General features: G+C 39.4%; 3 protein-coding genes across 6 annotated transcripts in view; 1 reads left to right on the top strand and 2 right to left on the bottom strand.

The window, feature by feature from the left end:
* NEMF (nuclear export mediator factor) overlaps positions 1-1,012 on the top strand; it is a 56,139-nt gene extending 55,127 nt beyond the window's left edge. For both annotated transcript variants that reach the window (XM_058738969.1, XM_058738970.1), the window contains exon 33: positions 149-1,012. In XM_058738969.1, coding sequence (XP_058594952.1) covers positions 149-226 — 78 coding nt within the window. In that variant the 3' untranslated portion in view covers positions 227-1,012. The remainder of the gene's footprint in view (positions 1-148) is intronic.
* A 434-nt stretch (positions 1,013-1,446) lies between these two features.
* Positions 1,447-13,726, bottom strand: KLHDC2 (kelch domain containing 2). The gene is made up of 13 exons (XM_058738974.1): positions 13,261-13,726; positions 10,140-10,219; positions 8,241-8,358; positions 6,122-6,237; positions 5,729-5,810; positions 5,479-5,562; positions 4,875-4,955; positions 4,741-4,799; positions 4,019-4,128; positions 3,560-3,632; positions 2,113-2,200; positions 1,954-2,006; positions 1,447-1,756 (listed from the first exon to the last, which is right to left on the bottom strand). The coding sequence occupies exons 1-13, from the start codon at positions 13,411-13,413 to the stop codon at positions 1,633-1,635; spliced, it is 1,221 nt and encodes a 406-aa protein (XP_058594957.1). The 5' UTR covers positions 13,414-13,726; the 3' UTR covers positions 1,447-1,632.
* A 2,832-nt stretch (positions 13,727-16,558) lies between these two features.
* Positions 16,559-21,429, bottom strand: part of KLHDC1 (kelch domain containing 1) — a 54,928-nt gene continuing 50,057 nt past the window's right edge. For all 3 annotated transcript variants that reach the window (XM_058738971.1, XM_058738972.1, XM_058738973.1), the window contains exon 13: positions 16,559-19,755. In XM_058738971.1, coding sequence (XP_058594954.1) covers positions 19,569-19,755 — 187 coding nt within the window. In that variant the 3' untranslated portion in view covers positions 16,559-19,568. The remainder of the gene's footprint in view (positions 19,756-21,429) is intronic.

Below are 21,429 nucleotides of genomic sequence, written 5' to 3'. Positions count from 1 at the left end.
TGTCTTACTAGAAGCAGTAAAATAAGATCGTTTCAGTTGGAAATTTTGGAAATGCCTTTCTTTTGACAGCAGAGGGCACATAATTATCATAAAAGAAACATGACTACCATATAGCATGTGAAGATATTCAGCAATTCTCTTTTTTTAGGACACGGATTTATCAAGAAATATTCCTGGCAAAGTCAAAGTGTCTGCACCCAATCTTCTGAATGTAAAAAGAAAATAGCTGAAATGAAACCCTAAAATATTTGAGAAGAGTCAATTTTATAGCCTTTTGGAAGTTCAGAGATGAAAACACCATGTAACAAGACTTCCGCATTTAAAAATGAACTAAACATTGCCTTGCTATATTCGCCAAAAGGACTTACTGTTTTTTTTCCAGTTTTATAGAGAGGAAACGCGGATAGGATTTCCTAAAATATTTGTGGACAGTTAAATGCTAATTGTATACATCTGTAGTTATTCTCCTACATTTTCTTAAAATTTGGGAGGTTAATACTAAGTTTTCATTTCATGTTGTACAGAAACTGGAGTGAAGTGGCTCGGTTGCTCGGACATTGACTTGGTCGTCTACCGTGTACAGTGTCAGAGCTCTGTTACAGGCCAATCACAGGTGGTTTTTCGTGTTCTGGTGTGGTGGTGGGGTTTGGGGGCAGTTAAACATTTAGGATTAAGTCTTGGAAGCCTTCTGCCATTACCTGTACTTGTCAAAAAATATATTAGACCAGATTTAAAATAGACATAATTCAGCCTAAGAAATAACACCTAGAAAAAAATGGTATTGATCATTTCCATTCATTTATACAACTTCACTTTTCATCCTCACTTCTTCCTTCAGTTCTGTACCATTTTATTTTCTACCTCTAGTAATGATCAGCATGTTACAGAGTATCTTAACCTAGGATATCATAAGTGCACTTTTAGGCTTACCACTAAAGACTCCTGACACAGCTTTCTTCTTCTGTCTCCTGACAAATGGAGAATAAAGTCCTACGTCATTTCCATTCTTTTATGAGCTAAACAAACTGTCACTTTTTAAATGATGAGACAATGGCTACCTACAGTCAATATGACCATTTGCCCCAGCCCCTATACCAAAGCATTAAGGTCAAAGCACTAAACAGCTGTTGGTCCTTCCAAAATTTCTTTTACCAGCTTAGTCCTGTTGATAATGTTTTTCCATTTGAAATTAATGTAAAAAAAAACAACTTTGTAATTATACATATAGCCAGTGTTGTAAATACAACAGACTACTCTTGCTATTTAAAAAAAATATATATATATATATATAAATTAAAAAAAATAACATCACCATTTTGATAGTGATAAGAATAGTATGTTTCTATAGCTATATATCCTGAAGTTACCAAAAAGGAAATATAATAACCATTCCTTGGGGTAAAAAGCCAAGTATCATTTTCTTTTGCTTTAATAGAAGACAGTTACTGGTGTTAAATACATTTATTGTAAACTTTAGACACAAAAATAGGTTCTCTAGGCCATTCACATGCACATTAAAACCAAAAAGCTGCAAACTACAACAATGCATATAATTATACAAACGATGCCACTCTCTGATGTTTACAGAATTGCTGTCCATGCAAGGTGATCAGAGGCATTATCTATGAAGCCTTAAGATCCAGAAGTGTTGTTACTACCAAACCTCTGATTAACACTGTGAAGTAAGTGTTTTGGAAGGCAGTTCCACGAGTTGGCTAACATTTCTTTAAAGCAAATGACTGCTTCTAAGCTTAGCCTGAAAGTGGACAAGAGAAAAATAAATTTACTGTTTGAAGAATTACCAAAAAAACAAAAGCCCACTTTGTTTAAAGATTTTCGTAAGAACTAGTTTTATCAATGGAAACTTGTCATTGCCTTTAAATTATCTGTAAGCCTGGTTTTTCAAGAGCACTAATTTAAAATAATCTGAGTACCAAGTAAAAAGTTACTTACCTTACAAGAGATTTTGGTTGAACTGAAAATATAAGTATTTCATTACTGTGTGCCTGAAAAATAGAAAATGAAGAACATATTAAAAAGTAAGTAGTCCACAAGACTCAAAAATATGATGAAGTGTCCTTTAATGCAGGGTAGTATACTTAGTACACTTACAGCTCTGTGATGGACAAGGAGGTTATTGGCACATCCACCAAAAACAATGACTTCTCCTTCGTCACTGGCACAAGCTGTGTGCCATAATCTAATTTAAAACAAGAGTTTTAAGTTACCCAGACACCAAGTTGACAATTTACACTACGAACACAATGATGAAATAAAGACTAGAGATCTTCAGTACAGACCAAAACCTAATGTTGAGCAGCAATTATCTTAAGTAGCAAAAGCTAGAAAAATCTATTAATGTCTGTTTTATCTGGATGTTACCATTTTATCTATCTGGTCCAGTCCTAACTTATGCAATGACGGGTTTGAACTGAATGATCTGTTCTCTAGGTCTTTGTTAGCAATAAAAATCTTATGGGAGATGTGTGCTACATGCCCTCTCAATCTTCTTCTTTTCATAGGCAGGGTCAGTTGACATTAAAGAAAAAATCTGAAGGATGCTGTGAATCTGCCTGACATACTCAAAGTCTCAGGCCTGGTAATTCTATGGAAGAATTTTTCTGCCAGATGAAGCCTTTATGGCATAAGTGTACTTAGAGACTTGTGGGGAAATGCAGGCTGACCTACCTAAATATGCTTTGAATACCAGTTGTGACTATATCATTTGCTTTGGCAGTTTTTGTAAGAATTCTTCTTGAGATTAAGAAAAATAACTCTTCTTTTTGGGTGATTTGATTTAGTATTTGTTATACAGTGCTCCTGCCAATCTAATAGAAAGTTCTGGATTTACCCCCCATATACATTCTTCAAGGTTTTGAAGTTCTCTCCAGTTTTTTTTTTTTTTAAGTGACAAACCTAGAAGCAGTTCAATTCACTGGAGTAAAGAGCTTGATTATAAATTTTAACTACATCAATTTTATGATAAAAACAGCAGAAGTCAACATCCAGCCCTGTTTTTCATGCACCATGACAGAAAAGAAAGCATTTAATACAAGGATAGCATTGGTTTTCTTTTCTTTCAAAAGGTTTGATGTTAGGGGCGCATGGGTGGCTCAGTCTGTTAAGCATCTGACTCTTGATATGGGCTCAGGTCACAATCTCACGGTTCCTGAGACTGGGTCCTGCATCTGCGCACTGCCAGCACAGAGCCTGCTTGGAATTCTCTGTCCCTATCCCACTCATGCTCACACGTGTGCACTCTCTCTCTCTCAAACATTTAAAAAAAAAAAAAAAAAAAAGGATGTTAAACATTAGTGAACGCTAGGGTGTTTATCATAAGAATAGTGGATGTAATGCAGCCACAATTTCCTCAATCATTACCAGTCTTGTACATCTTTTTTAAGGTTTTAAGTAATCCCTATACCCAATGTGGGACTCAGGGTTGTTTGAGATTAAGAGACACGTGCTCTACTGACTGGCAGCCAGGTGTCCCCAGTCTTGTACTGAATAATTGAGGTCCATAAAGATGTACAAGAATTACTTTTTAAATACTTCATACCTTGGCTTTTCAGTATAGGGATGATTAAACTGTATCCATTCATTTTTACTGATGCAGTAAGTCCAAGCATCACCTGATTGAAGTGAAGAAAGAAGAGCCATGAAATATGTTATTTTGTCAATGAGACATTCATGTTTAAAGGGCACAGCTTTAGCAAGAAAGGTAATAAACTGTAAGTAGAAAGAGAAAGTATATATCCTGGTTTTTCCCTGCAGTTAATCAAGTAAGCCCTTTGCATGTCACAACCCTTAGGTGGAGCTTTTAAGGGCTGCACTGGACAGAATAGATGGATGTTATAGTACAAAACCAATTATAGATTTATTATAGGATCAAAAATAATAGCAAACCTCCAATCAACCCTATGGCCCTCTGATACATCTAAAATAGACTGAATTATTTTCTTCTATTTATATATTACATATGAATGATAATGATTTCTTATATATTTAAAGGACTTACTTAGTGGCTGTTTATCAGTGGTAAATCCTCCAAAGAGAAAGAGATGATCTGAAGAAACTGGTGTTAGTGAATGCCAAGATCGGCCAACTGGGCATATGCCTTGTGGAATTCTGAAAATAATAGCTAAGTTACAATATCTGTGTTTAAAAGTAGCTACTGTTTAATATGGAAAAATATTTAAATTTTCTTTGAAAATTTATACAGAATATTTGACAGAAGAGACTTTAAATTTAAAAAGCTTCTTGGTATTTTTTTTTTAATTTTTTAATTTTTTTAAATGTCTTATTTATTTTTGAGAGAGAGAGTGCAAGTCGGGGAGGGGCAGAGAGCGAGGGAAACACAGAATCTAGGAAGCAGGCTCCAGGCTCCGAGCTGTCAACACAAAGCCTGACACGGGACTTGAACCCATGAACCATGAGATCATGACCTGAGCCGAAGTCACACACTTAACCGACTGAGCCACCCAGGTGCCCCAAAAGCTTCTTGGTATTAATAGCTGCATGCTTGGTATTAACTATGTTTTTAGAAGGCAGAGTGAACTTTAGACCTTTTCAACAAACGTTGAGCACATGTTGTGGAACAGGAAATCAAAAAATAAAATTCCTTATTTAAGGATCTAGACATCATGTTTATTTAAATTCAGTTATTTACCTGCTTAAATTTCTATGCTAACAGAATAAAAATATTAAAAAATTTTAGAAATTATCTAAAGTGATACATACAATTCATTCCACTCCCACGTATCCAGATTAAGACAGTGAAGATCATTCATTCTAGCATCCTGAAAAAGGATAATTAAGTAATTATCATTTTGAATGACTCATAAGCAAATCATTGAAACTGTTCACAAACTTACTCGATATCTGCCTCCAAACACAAAGCCTTTGTTTCCAACAGTTGCACAGGCATGGGCAGCACGAGGTGAAGGTGCTTTACCCTATAAAAGTCACAAAAGCAATTTTTTAAAATAAACACCAATCTTCTCTGGAGGTGGGATGAGGGTATGTAAGACGCTTGAGCTTTTAAGCTGAAGTGCAGATGTCTAGTCAACAGCAGTGCTAACCCTGGGAACTGTAATTTTAGATTTTGGAGATATATTACTGAATGCACTAGTTAATTGAATGCTTGTTTATTTTTTTTTAAATAAAAAGGTAGCACATTATAAGACACCTGCGTCAGAGGAAAAAGAAATCTAATATTTGAGTAAGTTAACAGTCTACTGCCAGGTCATTTATTTAGTTATAAGCAATACCCCTTAACATCTATTAGATAGTAGATGCCAGGTTAGTCCACACATTCATTAAACTTTTCTGAGGTATGGACTTCTTGGAGAATAATGAAAGCAATGGATTTTCTCCAGAAAAACAAGAATGAACTGTCAATTTTACACCACCTCCCAATTCCCGTTCTCCTCTAGGTAGCCTTACTTTATAATAATTCATTATTATTCAGTAACTCACAGTAGTTATAGGCTGACTCCAGATAAATGTTTCAGTGTCTAAAATATGTACATGATCATTCCATCCTCTTGGGTGACTTGAATTCTACAGAAAATGAGTAAGAATCTGAGTTATTTTTCAAATAATATTTGTAAAATTACATATCCTTGTCTGGTTTATGAACAAGGCAAAATGAACAAGACTAGCAGACAAAAGATGTATTATTTCAACATACTAAGTAGACTATATACAAATATGAAACTTCACTTACCCAAAAAGATGTTTCATCAAATTCAAAAGTTCCCAATACTTTATCTTCAGGTAAATATCCGTAGCCTCCAAAAAATATTAACCTGTTTGATAAAAAACCAAGACACTAAAAATTCTAACATCCACAGGTTAGGAAGTTACAAGAAGTTCTTCTTTTGTCATGCTAGGAACTGAGAAGGCATGCTTGAGTATATGAAAATTCTTATTCATAGAATAATGCCTACTGTGCCTAATTATGTCTTAGGTGCTAAGTGCTTTGATGTATTAATTCACATAATCCTCATATGGGCCCTAGAAGTTATGTTCTAGGGTTACAGTGTTTATGGGCTATGGATACTTGAATGAAAAACCACTTTGCACATAAAAACCCAAACCTACGGGGCTGCTAACTCACTTGTTTTTATATACCCAGACACCAAGTTTATCCTTTGATGATGGAGGAATTCCTTGGCAATCAATTCTTTCCCACTGTAGTACTCTGTCTGTAGACCTTGAATCCAGCATGTAGAACTGTCAGAAGCAATGATTTCAGTTAGATTTGGTTATGCAAAAGAAATTCAACCTTGGCATTCAGTTTTATTGTGATTTATGACTATAGGAATGTCATCTAATTCAGTGCTTCTACAATTGTGACTACAGACTGTTACTGGTCCAAATATACATAAGGAACTTATGCCAGAATATAAATTACCTAAGTTGCTAAGCACCCTGTTGAGCTCATTTTTTTTTTCCTAATAGCCACATTTTTTTTTTTAAATATATGAAATTTATTGTCAAATTGGTTTCCATACAGCACCCAGTGCTCATCCCAACAGGTGCCCTCCTCAATACCCATCACCCACCCTCCCCTTCCTCCCACCCCCCATCAGCCCTCAGTTTGTTCTCAGTTTAACAGCCTCATTTTTTTTTGATGAAGGAACAGAAGTATATTGTGCCTTACATAGGCACTTTGAGTTATGCTAATCTAATTTATGGGTTTGAAGACAGTATCACCAAAAGAATTCAACTTAGCAATTTCACCTTCAAATTCAACTTAACAAACATGTCTTAAGCGCCTACTTAACTCTGGGAGCAAAGGATAAATCTTAAAAGATTAAGTACTGGTCTGTCTTTCCAAGGTTTCACATCCAGATACTTGAAGAGACCTGGCCATTATATGTATATCTTTTTACTTCTCCTAAGACTCCTAAGCTTCCTTTTCATCAAACTTAAAAATACTCAACTCTAGCCATTTCTCTGTCTACCCCTAAAGCCACGGCTTCTTTTTTTCCCCAAGCTGCTTCATGTGGTGTTAAGGTTCTTTTTCTCTTCCTTGCCCTAAAACACACGCACCTCCACTACAGCCTGTAGCAGTGCCTCACAAAATCTTTTAGGCACAGAACCCTTACTTCACACAAAATCTTAAGCAAAAGCCTAACTGAAGTAGAGCTACACCTGTTAAGATGGAGGGGTAGGGGGGTGATCTGAAGCCTGCCTAACACCATGACGCTCCTCCCACAGGGGTCCCAAGGCACCTCAAAGAAATCCCTAGAGCTCCTAGGAATAGTCTGAAACTTTGCCAGCCATATGCTCCAGTCACACCAAACCACTTAGCATTTCTGTGAACAAAACATTTGCTTATGTTTCTGCCTCCTGATACTTGCATCTTGGCTACCTCTCCCAGTTATGATTCTATTCAACCCTCTTGGTTAAAGACTTTATTCTCTTCCTCCATCCTGCCAAACACAATGTCAAGGATTCTTTTTCAGATTTAACAATATTTACTGAGCTATTTTATGAGCCAGGCTCTTTGTATCTTCTTATCATATGCTACTGGAACCATCTACTTATTATGTGTATCCCCTCTAGGATGTGAGCGCCTAGAGACGGGAACTGTATCATTCGTCTCTGTGTCTCCAATGTCTAACCAAGTGCTCAGTATATAAGGTGCTAAGTTGCTAAATAAATTTATTAAGAGACTCCCTAGATCATATGCATCTTTCTGATTGATATTTGTGTCTTGCTGGCCTGAGAAAACAACTGTTTTCTTTTTCCTATTTGGAAAAAACACAAAGTCTGAACAACAGTACCTTATGGTACCATATTACGGGAATTTTAGTATATAAAATTCTGTATTAATTTATCCTCATAGCCGAGTGGTGGTCTGTTCATTTTACCCTGCTCCTCATGATTGCATCTTGTTTTCATTTGGTTTGCTAATATTTAACACCCCAGGGTTCTAAGAGAACCACAGCTGCAAAGAGCACAAAGAAAACCCACTCAGGAAATTACTGCAGACAAGTTATCAAAGTTGACTTTACAAAAGGCATAGAGAAATACGGACTGGTAGACAAAATACTAAAATGCACATTCATACCGTTATCAAGGACATGCATGTTTTAACCGGGACAGGAATAAGTATGGGCTAACCTTAGAAATCGGAGGTTGTCTGAAAAAGAGTAAAAACCAACAGGGCCACCCAGGCACCCCATGTTTAGTTGAGCTCTCAAACCACAATCCTTAGAAACACTCGCCTTATTCGTATTGCCTCTTGAATGGTGTCCTCCAAACAAGTAGAGCACCCTGTCCACACACACCGCACAGCTTCCTGACATAGAAGGAGGAACATCCCCTTCTGTGTTAATTTTTTTCCTGAGGGCAAAAAGACTGAATGTAAATGTTTCCCAAAAGAGAAGAAATGCAAAAGTTACTTGTTTTTTTTCTATCCCCACAATAAAGGGAAAAAATAAAATGGGCTGGCCGGCTAGATAGCATCTGTGGGTCTCGTCTATATCTAAAATTAATTCAAAGAATGAGTTCCTTCCTCTTTGTTCACCCATTCCACAGGCTGCGCCAGCTGACCCCACACACAGGGATGGTGAGAAGCTCTGGAAGCCCAGGAGCACACCATTTTATGTTTCTCAAACTAACCTGCTCTTTATTGATATAACCATAAGTGGCTATTTTGTTTTTGGTTTTGAGTCACCCAGGTACCTAAAAGGAAAACATCCCACTCCTGACCAGTTAATTCAACAAGTGTGTTTTATTTAGTCACCTTTTAGCCATTCAAATGAATCTGATTCAAACCTAATGTACTACTACAGGCACGTGGGTAATACTTTCTATAGGCCAGGCACTCCTGGGAGTGCTTTGCATGCTTTAAATCCTTCTGAATCTAAAAATGAATCTGAATCAAAAAGGCCTAAGATTCACAGTATTAATAGGACTGTTAAGGTCTTCTGCTCACTCTATCACTTTATGCTAAGCTTTAACTTTGGCAGGCTTAGTTTTACAAATTCCTTATGGGGCTCAATTTTTAAAAAATTCATAGAATTCCCCTATTAAAGGAATACCATTATCAATTTCTCTCTTGAAAAAAAAAAACAAAAACAAACACAGATGAGCCAACAGCTCAGATCAACACTGATTTGCTATGTAAAGAAATAATCCTTAGTTTTAGTTGAACTTTTTAAGAAAATTTTTTCAACATTTATTTATTTTTGAGAGACAGAGGGCAAGTGGAGGAGGGGCAGAGAGACTGGAAGACACAGAATCTGAAGCAGGCTTCAGGCTCCGAGCTGTCAGCACAGAGCTCAAAGTGGGACTCAAGCTCACAAACGTGAGATGGTGACCTGAGCCGAAGTGGGATGCTTAACCGACAGGGCCATCCAGGCGCCCATTTTTAGCTGAACTCTTAAGATTCTGCCAAGAGCCTCTTTGAGGACCACTGTCACAAGACTGGCAAAAGATCCTTTTCAGAATATCCCCAGTTGTATGGAAGGCAAATTTCACTTCTTTTTTTAAACAAAACACACTATTTTAAAGAGATTTGTATAGAAACTTTAATGGCAGAGCTCATTAAAATAAAACACCACCTTTATTTCTAGCAGATACAATCTAGAAATTATTTTCTCATTTTCCACGTAACAGAAGATACAACATCTTGAAAAAACATCATATATGGAACTTTTATAATATTTTCATTCCAGGATTGGAAGCCTCTATCTACCTCTTTATTTTAGTATTACAATGATACTACATAGAGCTCTGAATACAAGTTTCTTCGAAGGTCATAAAAGCACCAAGTAGGGGTGCCTGGGTGACTCAGTCGGTTAAGTATCTTGACTCTTGATTTCGGCTCAGGTCATGATCCCATGGTTCGTAGGTTCCAGGCCTGTGTCAGCACAGAGCCTGCTTGAGATTCTCTCTCTCTCTCAAAATAAATAAACTTAAAAAATAAAATCACCAACTAATTACTGAAGAGTTGCTAATGTATCTAAGCTTAGCAGCTGAACCAAACTAGTACAAGGTTGGTTTTAGAACATAGAGATAACTCTGCGTCTTCAAATAGTTTTATTAGAATGGGCTTCACAGAGTTTTTATTTGCAACCTTACTTGAATTTTTTAGTCCCCCTCATAATATCCACAGTTACCATCTTCCAGTCTCCATGTTGTAGATCCATAGTTCTTCTCTAGGCAGATAAAAGTCATACAATCCTCTGACTTGATTACTCTAAGAAGAATAAAAAAAAAAATAGCAAATATAAAAAAAATTGGTATTCTAAAGAAGCACTACTGTATATTTTTTCATATCTACCTTGTTTGAGATAGTAATAAGAGTTATGAGATGTTAAATGGGTCTTAAACTATCAAACGGACAATCTTCCTTGCTCCAGGCCACATACTCAAAGTAATGCTTAATATAGATAACCCTTAATTCATGTTTTTGATGCAGCAGGTGCAATGATGCAGGAAGTTACGAAATCTCTAGGAAATCTCTAATGTCACTTTATGCTGAACAGACCATTCACCAGGTTTCAGCTGCATGACTTCAGGAGAGGTCAGCTATGCCATGGTTTGCACACTAAAGACTGTTCTACCGTGTGAGTGTGTGACTCACACTAACACGTGTTGTTTTCTAGCCATTTTCTACTCTCATCCATCCATTCTCTACCAAAAAACAGATGGCAGAATTGCCAGTGTGCAGTTATTCAGTTGCACACTGAATAATGCAAAACTTTCTGTTCGTTGTTCTCCATTTCCCTTCAGATAGTAATTCTTAACAGAATGAGTTTACCATATGCCAGAACTATCTGAACACTATCAACGGATTACTTTCTTTAAAAAAAAAAAAAAAATTTTTTTAATGTTCATTTTTAAGAGAGACAGCCAGAGCATAAGTGGGGCAGAGGGAGAGGGAGACACAATCCGAAGCAGGCTCCAGGCTCCAAACTGTCAGCACAGAGGCTGATGTGGGGCTCAAACTCAAGAATCGTGAGATCATGACCTGAGCTGAAGTCGGACGCTTAACAGACTGAACCACCCAGGTGCCCCAATGGATTACTTTCTTTAATCTTCATAACAACCCTAAAAAGTAGTTGAGATTACAAGAAAACAGGTTTTTTAGAGAGGTAAGTAATTTGCCCAAGATTACTTGGCAAGTAACTGTGGAATCAGCATTCTACCCTCCTTTCCCTGAATTGGCAACTTTAATCACTGCCTGACCTTCCTAGCCTTTGAACCTCCCCACTTTTTGAACAATGTCAACATACGGTGAACAACAGCAGTTCATGGAGAATGGGTGTCAGAGTCTAATAAGCTTGAGTACCATACAGAATTAGTGCACGTGGCCTTGTAGACATTTCTCTTTCTATTCCACCACTTAACAAAAAGAAGGCTGGAAGCATGACAGCAGGCTCACCCGGAATAGCTCAGCCTGGTCTGAAGAGGGAAAGGGACTACTATGTGGGAAGCTAAGGTTTATTGCCCTCAAAAACAATATCCAAGGGCTTTTCAGAGTTCTAGCCAAAATACTGAGGACAGCCGGTTTTGGAACCACTCCATTTCACTGGTCATCACTGGTCATCCTGCCTAAATCCTAGACTTCTGGGCCCTCAAACACTCACCATCAGAAACCTTCGTTCCTGAGGTGCCTGGGTGGCTCAGTCTGTTAAGCATCCAACTTCCGCTCAGGTCATGATCTCACAGTTCATGGGTTCAAGTACCACATCCGGCTCTCTGCTGTCAGCACAGACCCATCACAGACCACTTCGGGTCCTCTGCCCCTGCCCCCCTTCTCTGCCCTTACCTTGATCTCTCTCAAAAACAAACATTAAAAAAAAAAAAAAAATCGTCCTTCCTGACAACCCTCGCTCTCCCCACTCCCCAAAGAAAAGTCCTGTTCCTTCAATGCTGCTGATTTTTACAAACAGAATTATGAATATGTAGTTTAGACCACAGTGTGATTGACTAACAGGTTAACTTTTCTCCAATGGATTGACATTTTAATAAGGGTCACTACATAACTGCCTCTTCCTCCTACCAAGTACCGTCCTCTAACCAGCTATTCACTGGGGGCTGAGGAAAGCACTGCAGATTAATTAGGACTGGCAAAATAAAATTAAAAAAAATGCTTTTGTGGTTAAACTAAATTAGTCAGGACAGCTGTAGTGGTTTATTCCATCTGTCTTTTTTGACAGGCATCTCAAAAGTGTTCAGTTATGACCAGGTCAACGTGCAAGAAGCTAAAACCTATTACCAGAGTCATAAAGTCAGTCATCAAGCACACAGGTGTCGTGGACCAGATCTCAAGCAAATGGGGGCAGGGAGATCAATGTTAAGACCAAAAGGGACTAAAAAGTTAACTTTTGGTAGGAATGTCTCAGAGCAACCCCAGAAATGAGCCAGTGCTAGGATATGGATCGTTACTGAGAAGCTCTAATAGCAAAAGGGCAGGAGAACTAGAGAACAAAGTTTAAACAGGAGACACCTGGTAACAAGAAGCCAGTAGTAACAAGAAATGCAACTGGCTCTCAACATTGTTTATGAGCAGGGGTCAGAGAGCTGAACTTGGTAGTTACAATCGTTGCTACTGATTTTTTGGTTGCTGGTGGCGCCTTCTCCATTAGTTTTCTTAACAGGGGTTTCCTCTGAAAATTGTCAACTCTTTCTCAGCTGAAAGCATAACAGCCCTGGAATGTTCAAACAGCAGGGTGACGGCCATCTGCACAGGTGTAGCTAGGCCTCCCGAACAGGCGGGAAGGTTGAATAAGGCCATCCCTGCGGCCTTCGGGAATTCTAGAGAGTTTTCCTACACCCCGATTACTGCCCAAGCAAGCAACGGTATCCGTGGGCCAAAGGACCCCAGCTCCAGAGAATGAAGTGCTCTAAGCGGGCCGACAAACGGTAAGAGTGACATCACACAACGTCACCTCTCTTACCTCCCACCCGCGCCCCACCTTTTAAAACATAACACGTATCGTAGTCGTGCGCCGCCCAACGTGCCCTCCCCCAAACAACGCTCCAACGTCCACAGCGCCCAGGGCCGCCGCGGGCCCCGTAAGCAGAGGGCTGGAGTGACAGCAGCCCAGGAGCGTCGGCGCGAATTAGGGGACCGGTGAGGAGAAGCCCGCTCGCAAGAAAATGCACCGACGGGCACAGTCGCGACACGGAGAGGGGGGTCCGGGCGGCCGCTCTGCCCCCCCGCCTCCACCCCGCCGACCCGGACTCGGGGTCCAGCCGAGCGACGCCCGCCGCGGCCGGACGCCCACTGACCTTGTAGCCGCCCCAGACGAACATGTGGCGCCCGTCGCCGACGGCTACGTGGCCGCTGCGCTCGGCGGGGCAGGCGAGCTCCATGGACTCATAGCTCTCGTAGGCTGGCCCTGGCAAGTCGTCCGCTCGCAGATCCTCGTTGCCATCAGCCATCTTGAGGCTGCACGTTTGTTCACCAACAATCCCCACACCCGCGCGGGGGAAAGAGACAAAAGAAAAGGCAGAAATGCACGGCGGCGACAGGCGAGCAGAAAGGGGCGGCGATAGGGACGGGGTTAAGGCCGCCCGCTGGCCGCCCGCGCCCGCTCAGCCCTCCTCGGCGAGGACAGCCCCTCCGCTGCCTGGGCTGCGCTGCGGGGGCGCGGGTCGGGGGCGCGGCGGCGGCGGGGCCCCGCCGGGAGCAGGGCGGAAAGGGGGTCCGCTTGGGGCCGGGACTAGAATCCAGCCAGCCCGCCCCGCCTCCAGCTCGCCACTCGCCGCCCGCCGCAGCCGGCCCTTGTTTACGCCGCGGCCAGAACCGCCCGTTCCGCTGACGCCTCCTACCGGGCTCCGGAAGCGCGGCGGGCGCTCAGCGCCCCCAGCGCCGGGTCCTCCCGCCGCCGCCGCCGCCGCCGCCGCCGCTGCTGCTGCCGCCGCGGCCGGCCTGAGCCCCGAGATGTTGACTGAGCTCCAAACACTCTCTGAGCCTCCTTTCGCTGCGGGCACTACAAAGATGGGAAGAATAGTAGCCACCTTCTCGCAAAAAAAAAAATTTTTTTTTTTTTTTTTTTTTAACTGAGAAATCTTCCTTGTGTGATTGAGGAATGTTCTCCAAGGGTTCACAGTCTGAAAAGGGGTAGTGACATTGTGACATTGCTCAGTGAGTTAGCGGTCTCAGTTTCAAAAGAGAGTCAACGCCCCGCTTTCCTGTGTCCAGGAGGCGTGGCACCTGGCCCTCCCGCGCGCGTGCGCGTGGGGCTCCCGACTTCGTGCCTCCCCGACGGTGCCCGCACAGCGGTTCCAGGCACCCCTGCTCGCTGAGCTCTTCTGCTTCGGCAGAGATCTTACTTTCCAAGCCCAGTCTGGAAAATTGTGCTCAAAAAGTATTTCAGAAACCATCATCGCCCAGTCCTTAAGGGAGGATGGCAAATTCTGTTCACACACACAGAGACTGCGTTGTTACATTTTGATACATTTCAATTAGGTCAAGAAAAGAATTCCTGCAATCTAAACTTAGTCACCTGTAAAATAGGGTTGTACCTGAATGCATCTTAAATCCCTAATGTAATGGTGCCACTTTACTTGGATGTGTTTGGTGAGAGGAGTGTGCTTTATTATCCTGTCTCTTCCCCATCTTCACGCTGCTACCACTGCTTGGAAGGGATACTTTGAACAATTAACACAGGCTTTCCTCACTCAGATTTTCATAGCCTAAAACTCCTTCCCTAGTCACTGCCACTATGTTTACAATTTATCAGAATTTCTGGGATGGGTGAAAGCAGTGCTTAGGGGGACACTTAAAGCGTTGAATGCGTATACATATTTGACAAGAATAAAGATGTAACATCAACCCTCCTAGTTTTCATCTTAGGAAACCAGAAAAAGAAGAGCAAGTTAAACCCAAATGGAAGAAAAAAATTTTTTAAAGCTGTATCAATGAAATTGAAAACAAGAAATAGAGAAAACTAAAAGCTGGTTCTTTGAAAAGATCAATAACATCAGTAAGCCTCTAAGCCAGGCTCTGTAAGGAAAAAACAGAGAAGATGTAAATTACAAATATCAGAAATGAAACAGGGACAACACTACAGATCCCATGAACATTAAAAGAATAATAAAGAGATCTTATGAACAACTCTGCTCATATATTTGATAACCCAGATGAAATGGACCAATTCCTTGAAAGACACAATCTGCCAAAACTCACGTAAGAAAAAAGCAGACATTCTGAGTAAGCCTATATCTATTAAATAAAACCAGCGGTGCCTGGGTGGCTCAGTCTGTTATGCCGCCGACTTTGACTCAGGTCATGATCTTGCATGGGTTTGGGAGGTATCTGTGCTGACAGCTCAGAGCCTGGAGGCTGCTTCAGATTCTGTGTCTCCTTCTCTCTCTCTGGCCCTCCCTGCTCATGCTGTTTCTGTCTCTCAAAAAATGAATAAAAATGTTCTAAAAAATTTTAAAGAAGTTGAATCAATAATAAATAACCTACCCAAACAGAAAACAACAGGCTCAGATGGGTTCACTGGTAAATTCTAACAAACATTTAAAGAAATATCAATATTCTATAATCTCTTTCATAAGATAGAGCAAAGAATACTTCCTCACTCATTCTGAGGCCAGCATTATCCTAATACCAAAACCAGACAAAGACATCACAAGAAAAGAAAATGACAGACCAATATTATTCATGAACACAGATGCAAAAATCCTCACCAAAATATTAGTAAATCAAATCCAAAAAAATAAAGTATTATACACCATGACCAAGAGAGATACACCATGACCAAGTGAGACTTAGCCCCAGTATTCAAGGCTGGTTCGACACTCAAAAATCAACTAATGGAATCCACCATCAACAGGCTAAAGAAAAATCAAATGAACATATCAGTAGAAGCAGAAAAATTATTTAACACCTATTCAGGATAAAAACTCAGCAAACTAAGAAACTTCAACTTAATAAAGAACATCTACAAAAACCTACAGTTCACATCATACTTAGTGCTATGAGAAACTCAAAGCTTTCCCACTAAGATCAAGAATGAGGCAGGGATGTCCCCTCTCACAACTACTTTTCAACATTGTACTGGAAGTCATCACCAATGCAGTAAGGAAATAAAATGTTAAGAAGGAAGAAACAAAACTTTGTTCATAGATGACATGATTGTCTATGCAGAAAATCCTAAACAATTTCTCTGGTTCAATCCAAACAATGGAATATTCTTATTCAGTGGTGCAAAGACATGAGCGATCTTTTCAAGCATGAAAGCATACAGAGGACATTTAAATGCTTGTTACTACAGAAATACACCAACCTGAAAAGGCTACATACTATGGGATTCTAACTATATAACATATGGAAAAGGCAAAACTATGGAGAAAACAAAAAGATCAGTGGTTGCAGGGGTTAGTGGGGAGGGAGAAATGAATGGGCAGAGCATAGAGGATTTTTAGGACAGTGAAACTATTTTAGATACATGTTGTTATACTTCTGTCTAAACCTGTAGGATGTATACCACCAAGAGTGAATGAACCCTAATGTAAGTTTTGGACCACAGGTGCATCTTAGCTTGGCTGATACAACAAAATACCACAGACCAGATGGTGTGAACAACAGACATTTATTTCTCACAGTTCTAGAGTCTGGGAAGTCCAAGATCAAGGTGCTGGCAGATTCGACCCTAGGTGGGAGCCCTTTTCATGGGCTTGCATCCTGATATGGCAGGAGAAGAGTGAGCTCTGGTTTCTGCCCCTTATAAGGACAAGAGTCCCATCATGGGGTCATCACCCTCATGACCTCATCTAAACCTAATTACCTCCAAAGACTCCACCTCCAAATACTACATTGATTGAGGAGCAGGGTTTCAATATATGAATTTGGGGGAAACACATTCAGTCTGTAACAGGGTGATAAAGAATGATCTTGCTGTACCCACATGCTGGACTGTGTGGTAACCTCATCAAACCAGAAATTCCAGTAGAATCACATTAATACAATGAAAAAACAGGTGTGCGCATATGCATGTGCACGCACACACATACACACACACATACACAAGGTGGACAGGGAGCATTATGTTTCTTAAAATTGCTTCTTTTCTTTTGAAATTTTCTGAAGTCAAAATTTTTTTGTCAGACAGTACATACTACCCCCAAAAATTCGTGACTTTATATTATTTCTCTCTCACATACACGTACAATATAAATAAGGTATTAGTGAAAGCACCACTTCATCCTGGACTGAAAGTAAAAAGTTCTAAAGAATACTTTTAAGCTTTTATCCAAAGGCTAATCATTTTTTAAGGGTATGTGTGCAAAGACACTATTTGGAAAAAAAAAATGTACACTAACTTAGATGGGCTATTTACTGTACCACACTAAAGATGATTAATGCTCAAAAGAATCCTTCCTGACAACTGGAAAAATATCCTGAAAGACAAAATAAAGATGGCCAGAAATCCTTTTTCCTTGAGGACGAGATTGGAAACCTATTTTGTGAACCACCTGAAAAAAACTATCAACCCCTGCAGAATTGTTTTCCGAACAGAGAGCACACAAGGGGAGTTCCGAGAGAAAGTTCTGAGGCTGTCACTGTCTTTGGCTCCTCTACACCATGGAGGTCAGCAGCACAAGAGTTGATAGGAAACCATCAGCTAGTGAGAAGTGAAGGATTAATAATGCCTGGCTTTGAGGCTTTGAAACGAGCTTTGCAGGCTCCCAGAATTTCTACCGCTCCTAACAGAAGAGAAGCAAAACCTGGTTAAAGTCAACTTGGGGAACTTGCAGGTAAGGATCAGAATTTCCTGCCACTCCTACTATTGAAGCAGCACAGTATATTAAGTCAAAAAAGAGCAGCGCTGGCTTTGTGTGCCACAGGCAACAGATTTCTCGTGAAGCCTAAACGCCAGTGTGTTTCGAGGGGGCGAATCCAACTTTTAACATTCCAAGTAAACCATTTAAAACCAGAAATGTTTTTCTAAGAGGCTAGAGAGGTGTCTGCCTAATCTAGAATTTAAATTCCCATAATCTACACTTTAAAAGATGTTCATTGAATTCAATGTCATGTATCCCTATCCAATAGGTTTTCATATTTTTTCCCCTTAAAAAATGCTGATAACAGAAGTTCATAGTAATAATTACTTCTAGGATGTATATTGCCTGTGAGATCCTTTTTCTAAATCTGTTTTCAGCCTAAAAATAGTAAAAAAAGAAAAAAAAAGAAAAGAAAAGAAAAGAAAAAGAAAACTTACACTGAAATCTTGTTTGCACAATCGACTCTAATGACTGGTTTACACTAACAAAACTAGGAAAATAGTATATCTATAGAGTTTGTATAATAAATAAAATGTAAGCACAAAGTATTTCAATACATAAATAGAAGCCTTTACACATCCAAAATATGGTGCATATATATAAAATATATCTAAAATTTAATGAGATACTACAAACTACTATAATTATAATTATAAATTACATATATATTTCAATATAGAAATATATTCTCTCTAGTATTTTAAATTTTAGAGATAACTTGAATGGTGGTGTTAGGGAGAATAATGTTATATACTGAGCTTCTTAATAATTCATTGTTATTTGTAATTCAATGAAAGTGTATAACTGTGACAATATGAGTAACTTCTTAATTATGGCAAAAGTACTGGCTAAAGGAATATAAATATAGTATGCTATTTCTGTATAGGCAGGTAATACTGAAAATAAATAGGAAGACAACATATTTCCCTATGGGCCAAATAGCAGGGTTTCTATAAAGGCAAATTACTAAGTTACCATCCCATTTCATTACTTGAAGAAACTACTTTAGAAGCATTCTTCCAGGGCAAAAATATATTTTGATGTGTCTCAAAAGGTAATATATCTACTGTTTCCCCATATTTCAAAGTCTGTATGATAAGTTAATCTCCACTTTAGACACTTTAAAACATGGTCTTTATAAAGTTGGATTAGCTAGTAACTTAGGGGTAATGAAAGACAACTGAAGGCATTTATTCTGCTATTCAAATAAAGGTGGGGACAAGTTACAATGAAGCTTAATAAGACTTTACTAGGTAAGGGCTAAAGGGTAGGAGTCCACTAATTAATCCATATCGGCGCTTGCCTATTTTATCATTTTGCCCAGCTGCATCAGTTATTGAAGGAGAAGTTTTTAAATTACTGGATTACTTAATAAGAAACTTTAGATACTGTTTAAGTGGCTTGAGAAAATCCATTCTTTCTGAAAGTTGATGTATAGTATTTTTATCTATTATTATGTTGGGGGATTTCTTAAGTCCTTGGGCTAATTTCTCATTCTCCTCAAATTCATATAAACTTTTCAGTAAAGAGTACACAGTGAGTTAAAATCTCTTACAATTGTACGTACTTTCAGAAAGTATATTTCTTCCTGCAGCTAATTAGGAAATTAGTTTACAAATATAAAATATAATCTTCCATTAACATCTTATTCCCATATATTCCATGGCCTATAATCACTAGGACATAGCATTTTTGTTTCAAATTTTATCTTCTAAATCCTCCAATTTTGGGGGGGGGCGGTAAATATACAGTCTGATTAAAATGTGTACACATATTAAATATAGAGAGTATATGACAACTTAATTGCTACTGATCCACTGATACTTATTTTCAGTTTCTTCTTTTTGGATTCTTTGTTCTTCTCGGTGATTAGCTGCAGTCCAGAATGTTATTTTTTTGAGCACTTGTTGCAGAAGTTTAGGAGGTAATAAAGATATCTGACTTTCTAAAATTATAGCATTTTTACCAATGCAGTCTAGGCATGACCTGTAAATAAAATATTATAGAATTATTAGTTTTTGAATCTGAACTTATAAAATATTTATAGGTAGGTATTCTTAAAAAAATTATTATAAAATTGTTACATGATAACATATTTCCTCTGTATTGTTTGGAACATGATAGGATACGTGTTCTTCCCAGAGCACCACAAAAATTGTATATTTTTATAGCCTGAAGGCCATATCTGACCAAAAGCCCATGGAAACAGAAATTTCAACTTATTATGTACCATGCATAATGTTATTTAAACAGAAAAGATTCAGATTTAATTTCAAATCATGTTAGTCTGTAGCAGATCATTTTTCATTTATCCTCCTAGTCCAATAACCACTTACTCTTCTCTGAGAACTGTCTTTTTCTTCCATCGCCCCAAGATGAAGCATCTAACATCCATTTTTACGCCAAGTGACCCGGTCCCCCGCCCACCCCCCCCCACCCCCCCACTGTATCTCACTTCACTGGCACATGTGACTTAGTGACTGACACTGACCCCGAGGTCTGAAGAGAGGAATGGAACAGCAATGCAGAAAGAGCCAATGAGAGCCCACCTGAGGTTCTCCCATCCTGGGAGTCTGGGTGGTCATTTTTCCCCTCTGATTCTACTACCTCGTAGAATCCTTCCAAATACAACTCCCTTTTTATCTTAAGCTACTTTGAAGAAGGTTTTGCATTTTAAAACCGAAAGAAACTTGATGAGCTATCAAAAAAGCATCTATTTCAACTGATAAGCTTTAAATCAAACAGGGAAGCAAATCTTTTTTAAAAGTTTTAAAAATAAATTCACTTGATTCTGCTGTACTTAACCTCAGTTGTCATTTTTACAAGGATTTAGATATTTATATCTTCCATACTTTCAGGAAGACTTTTCTCTCTGTGAAAACTCTAAGCAAGGAGAGTGAAAACGTTGTACACAGACACGGGAGATGTGCAGGTGAATGACACAAATCTTACACTTGATGTAAGTTTAACTCTGCGGCTATGTTAACACAATAGCTCCTGTGTCCCTTCCACCAGGGAGAAGGGACAAGTCAGATGAGGAGATGGACTCTGTCATTGCTATTCATTCACTGATTCAACAAATATTTATTCGTGTGCACTATTTAGGAGCTTATTTAGGAGCAGGAAATCCAATACTGAGAAAAACCCTATTTCGGCTTTCAGGCAGATTACGATTTAGTGAGGATAAACAATGTTGAGACTGGGATAACATGACATGGCCTTGACAGGTACAGGGTTCTAGGGGAACCAGACAGAATAGCGAAGACAACCACAGCAAGCCAGGGAAACCTTCCAGATGGGATGTCCAAGCCGAGACCTTGAGAGTCTCAACAAATTTTTCATGATAGAGGACACACACCTGCAAAGCCCTAGAAATGAGATATAAGATTTATTCCAGAAACTGGAACTGAGTGGTTCAAATATAGCTAGAGAATGGCGAGAGCGGGACATGGCGGGAAATGAGGTAGAAAGACAGGTGGAGGCCCTGAACACCACAGTAAGGAACGTGCGGTTTGCCTAAGGCAGTGGGAGCCACTGCGTGATCATCACAGTATAAAATGTGCACGTGCCTTGATCCACCAACAGCCCTTCTAGGAGTTTCTCCTGAGGAGACATGCAAGTTTTCCAAAAGCATATACAGGAATATGACAACACAAAATT

Source organism: Neofelis nebulosa, chromosome 7 (assembly GCF_028018385.1).
Source record: "Neofelis nebulosa isolate mNeoNeb1 chromosome 7, mNeoNeb1.pri, whole genome shotgun sequence".
Lineage (NCBI taxonomy): Eukaryota > Metazoa > Chordata > Mammalia > Carnivora > Felidae > Neofelis > Neofelis nebulosa.
The sequence above is the reverse complement of the archived record's forward strand: the minus strand, read 5'-3'. Positions and strand labels throughout refer to the sequence as shown.

What these genes read in the sequence shown, in the direction of transcription:
- KLHDC2 (XM_058738974.1), bottom strand. Translation starts at nt 13,413, where the DNA reads ATGGCTGATGGCAACGAGGATCTGCGAGCGGACGACTTGCCAGGGCCA. An exon ending in TCGTCTGGGGCGGCTACAAG is followed by an intron (nt 10,220 to 13,260) that starts GTCAGTGGGCGT and finishes TATTCTTCTTAG; the next exon opens with AGTAATCAAGTCAGAGGATT. An exon ending in ACGTGGGAGTGGAATGAATT is followed by an intron (nt 4,129 to 4,740) that starts GTATGTATCACT and finishes TATTATTTTCAG; the next exon opens with AATTCCACAAGGCATATGCC.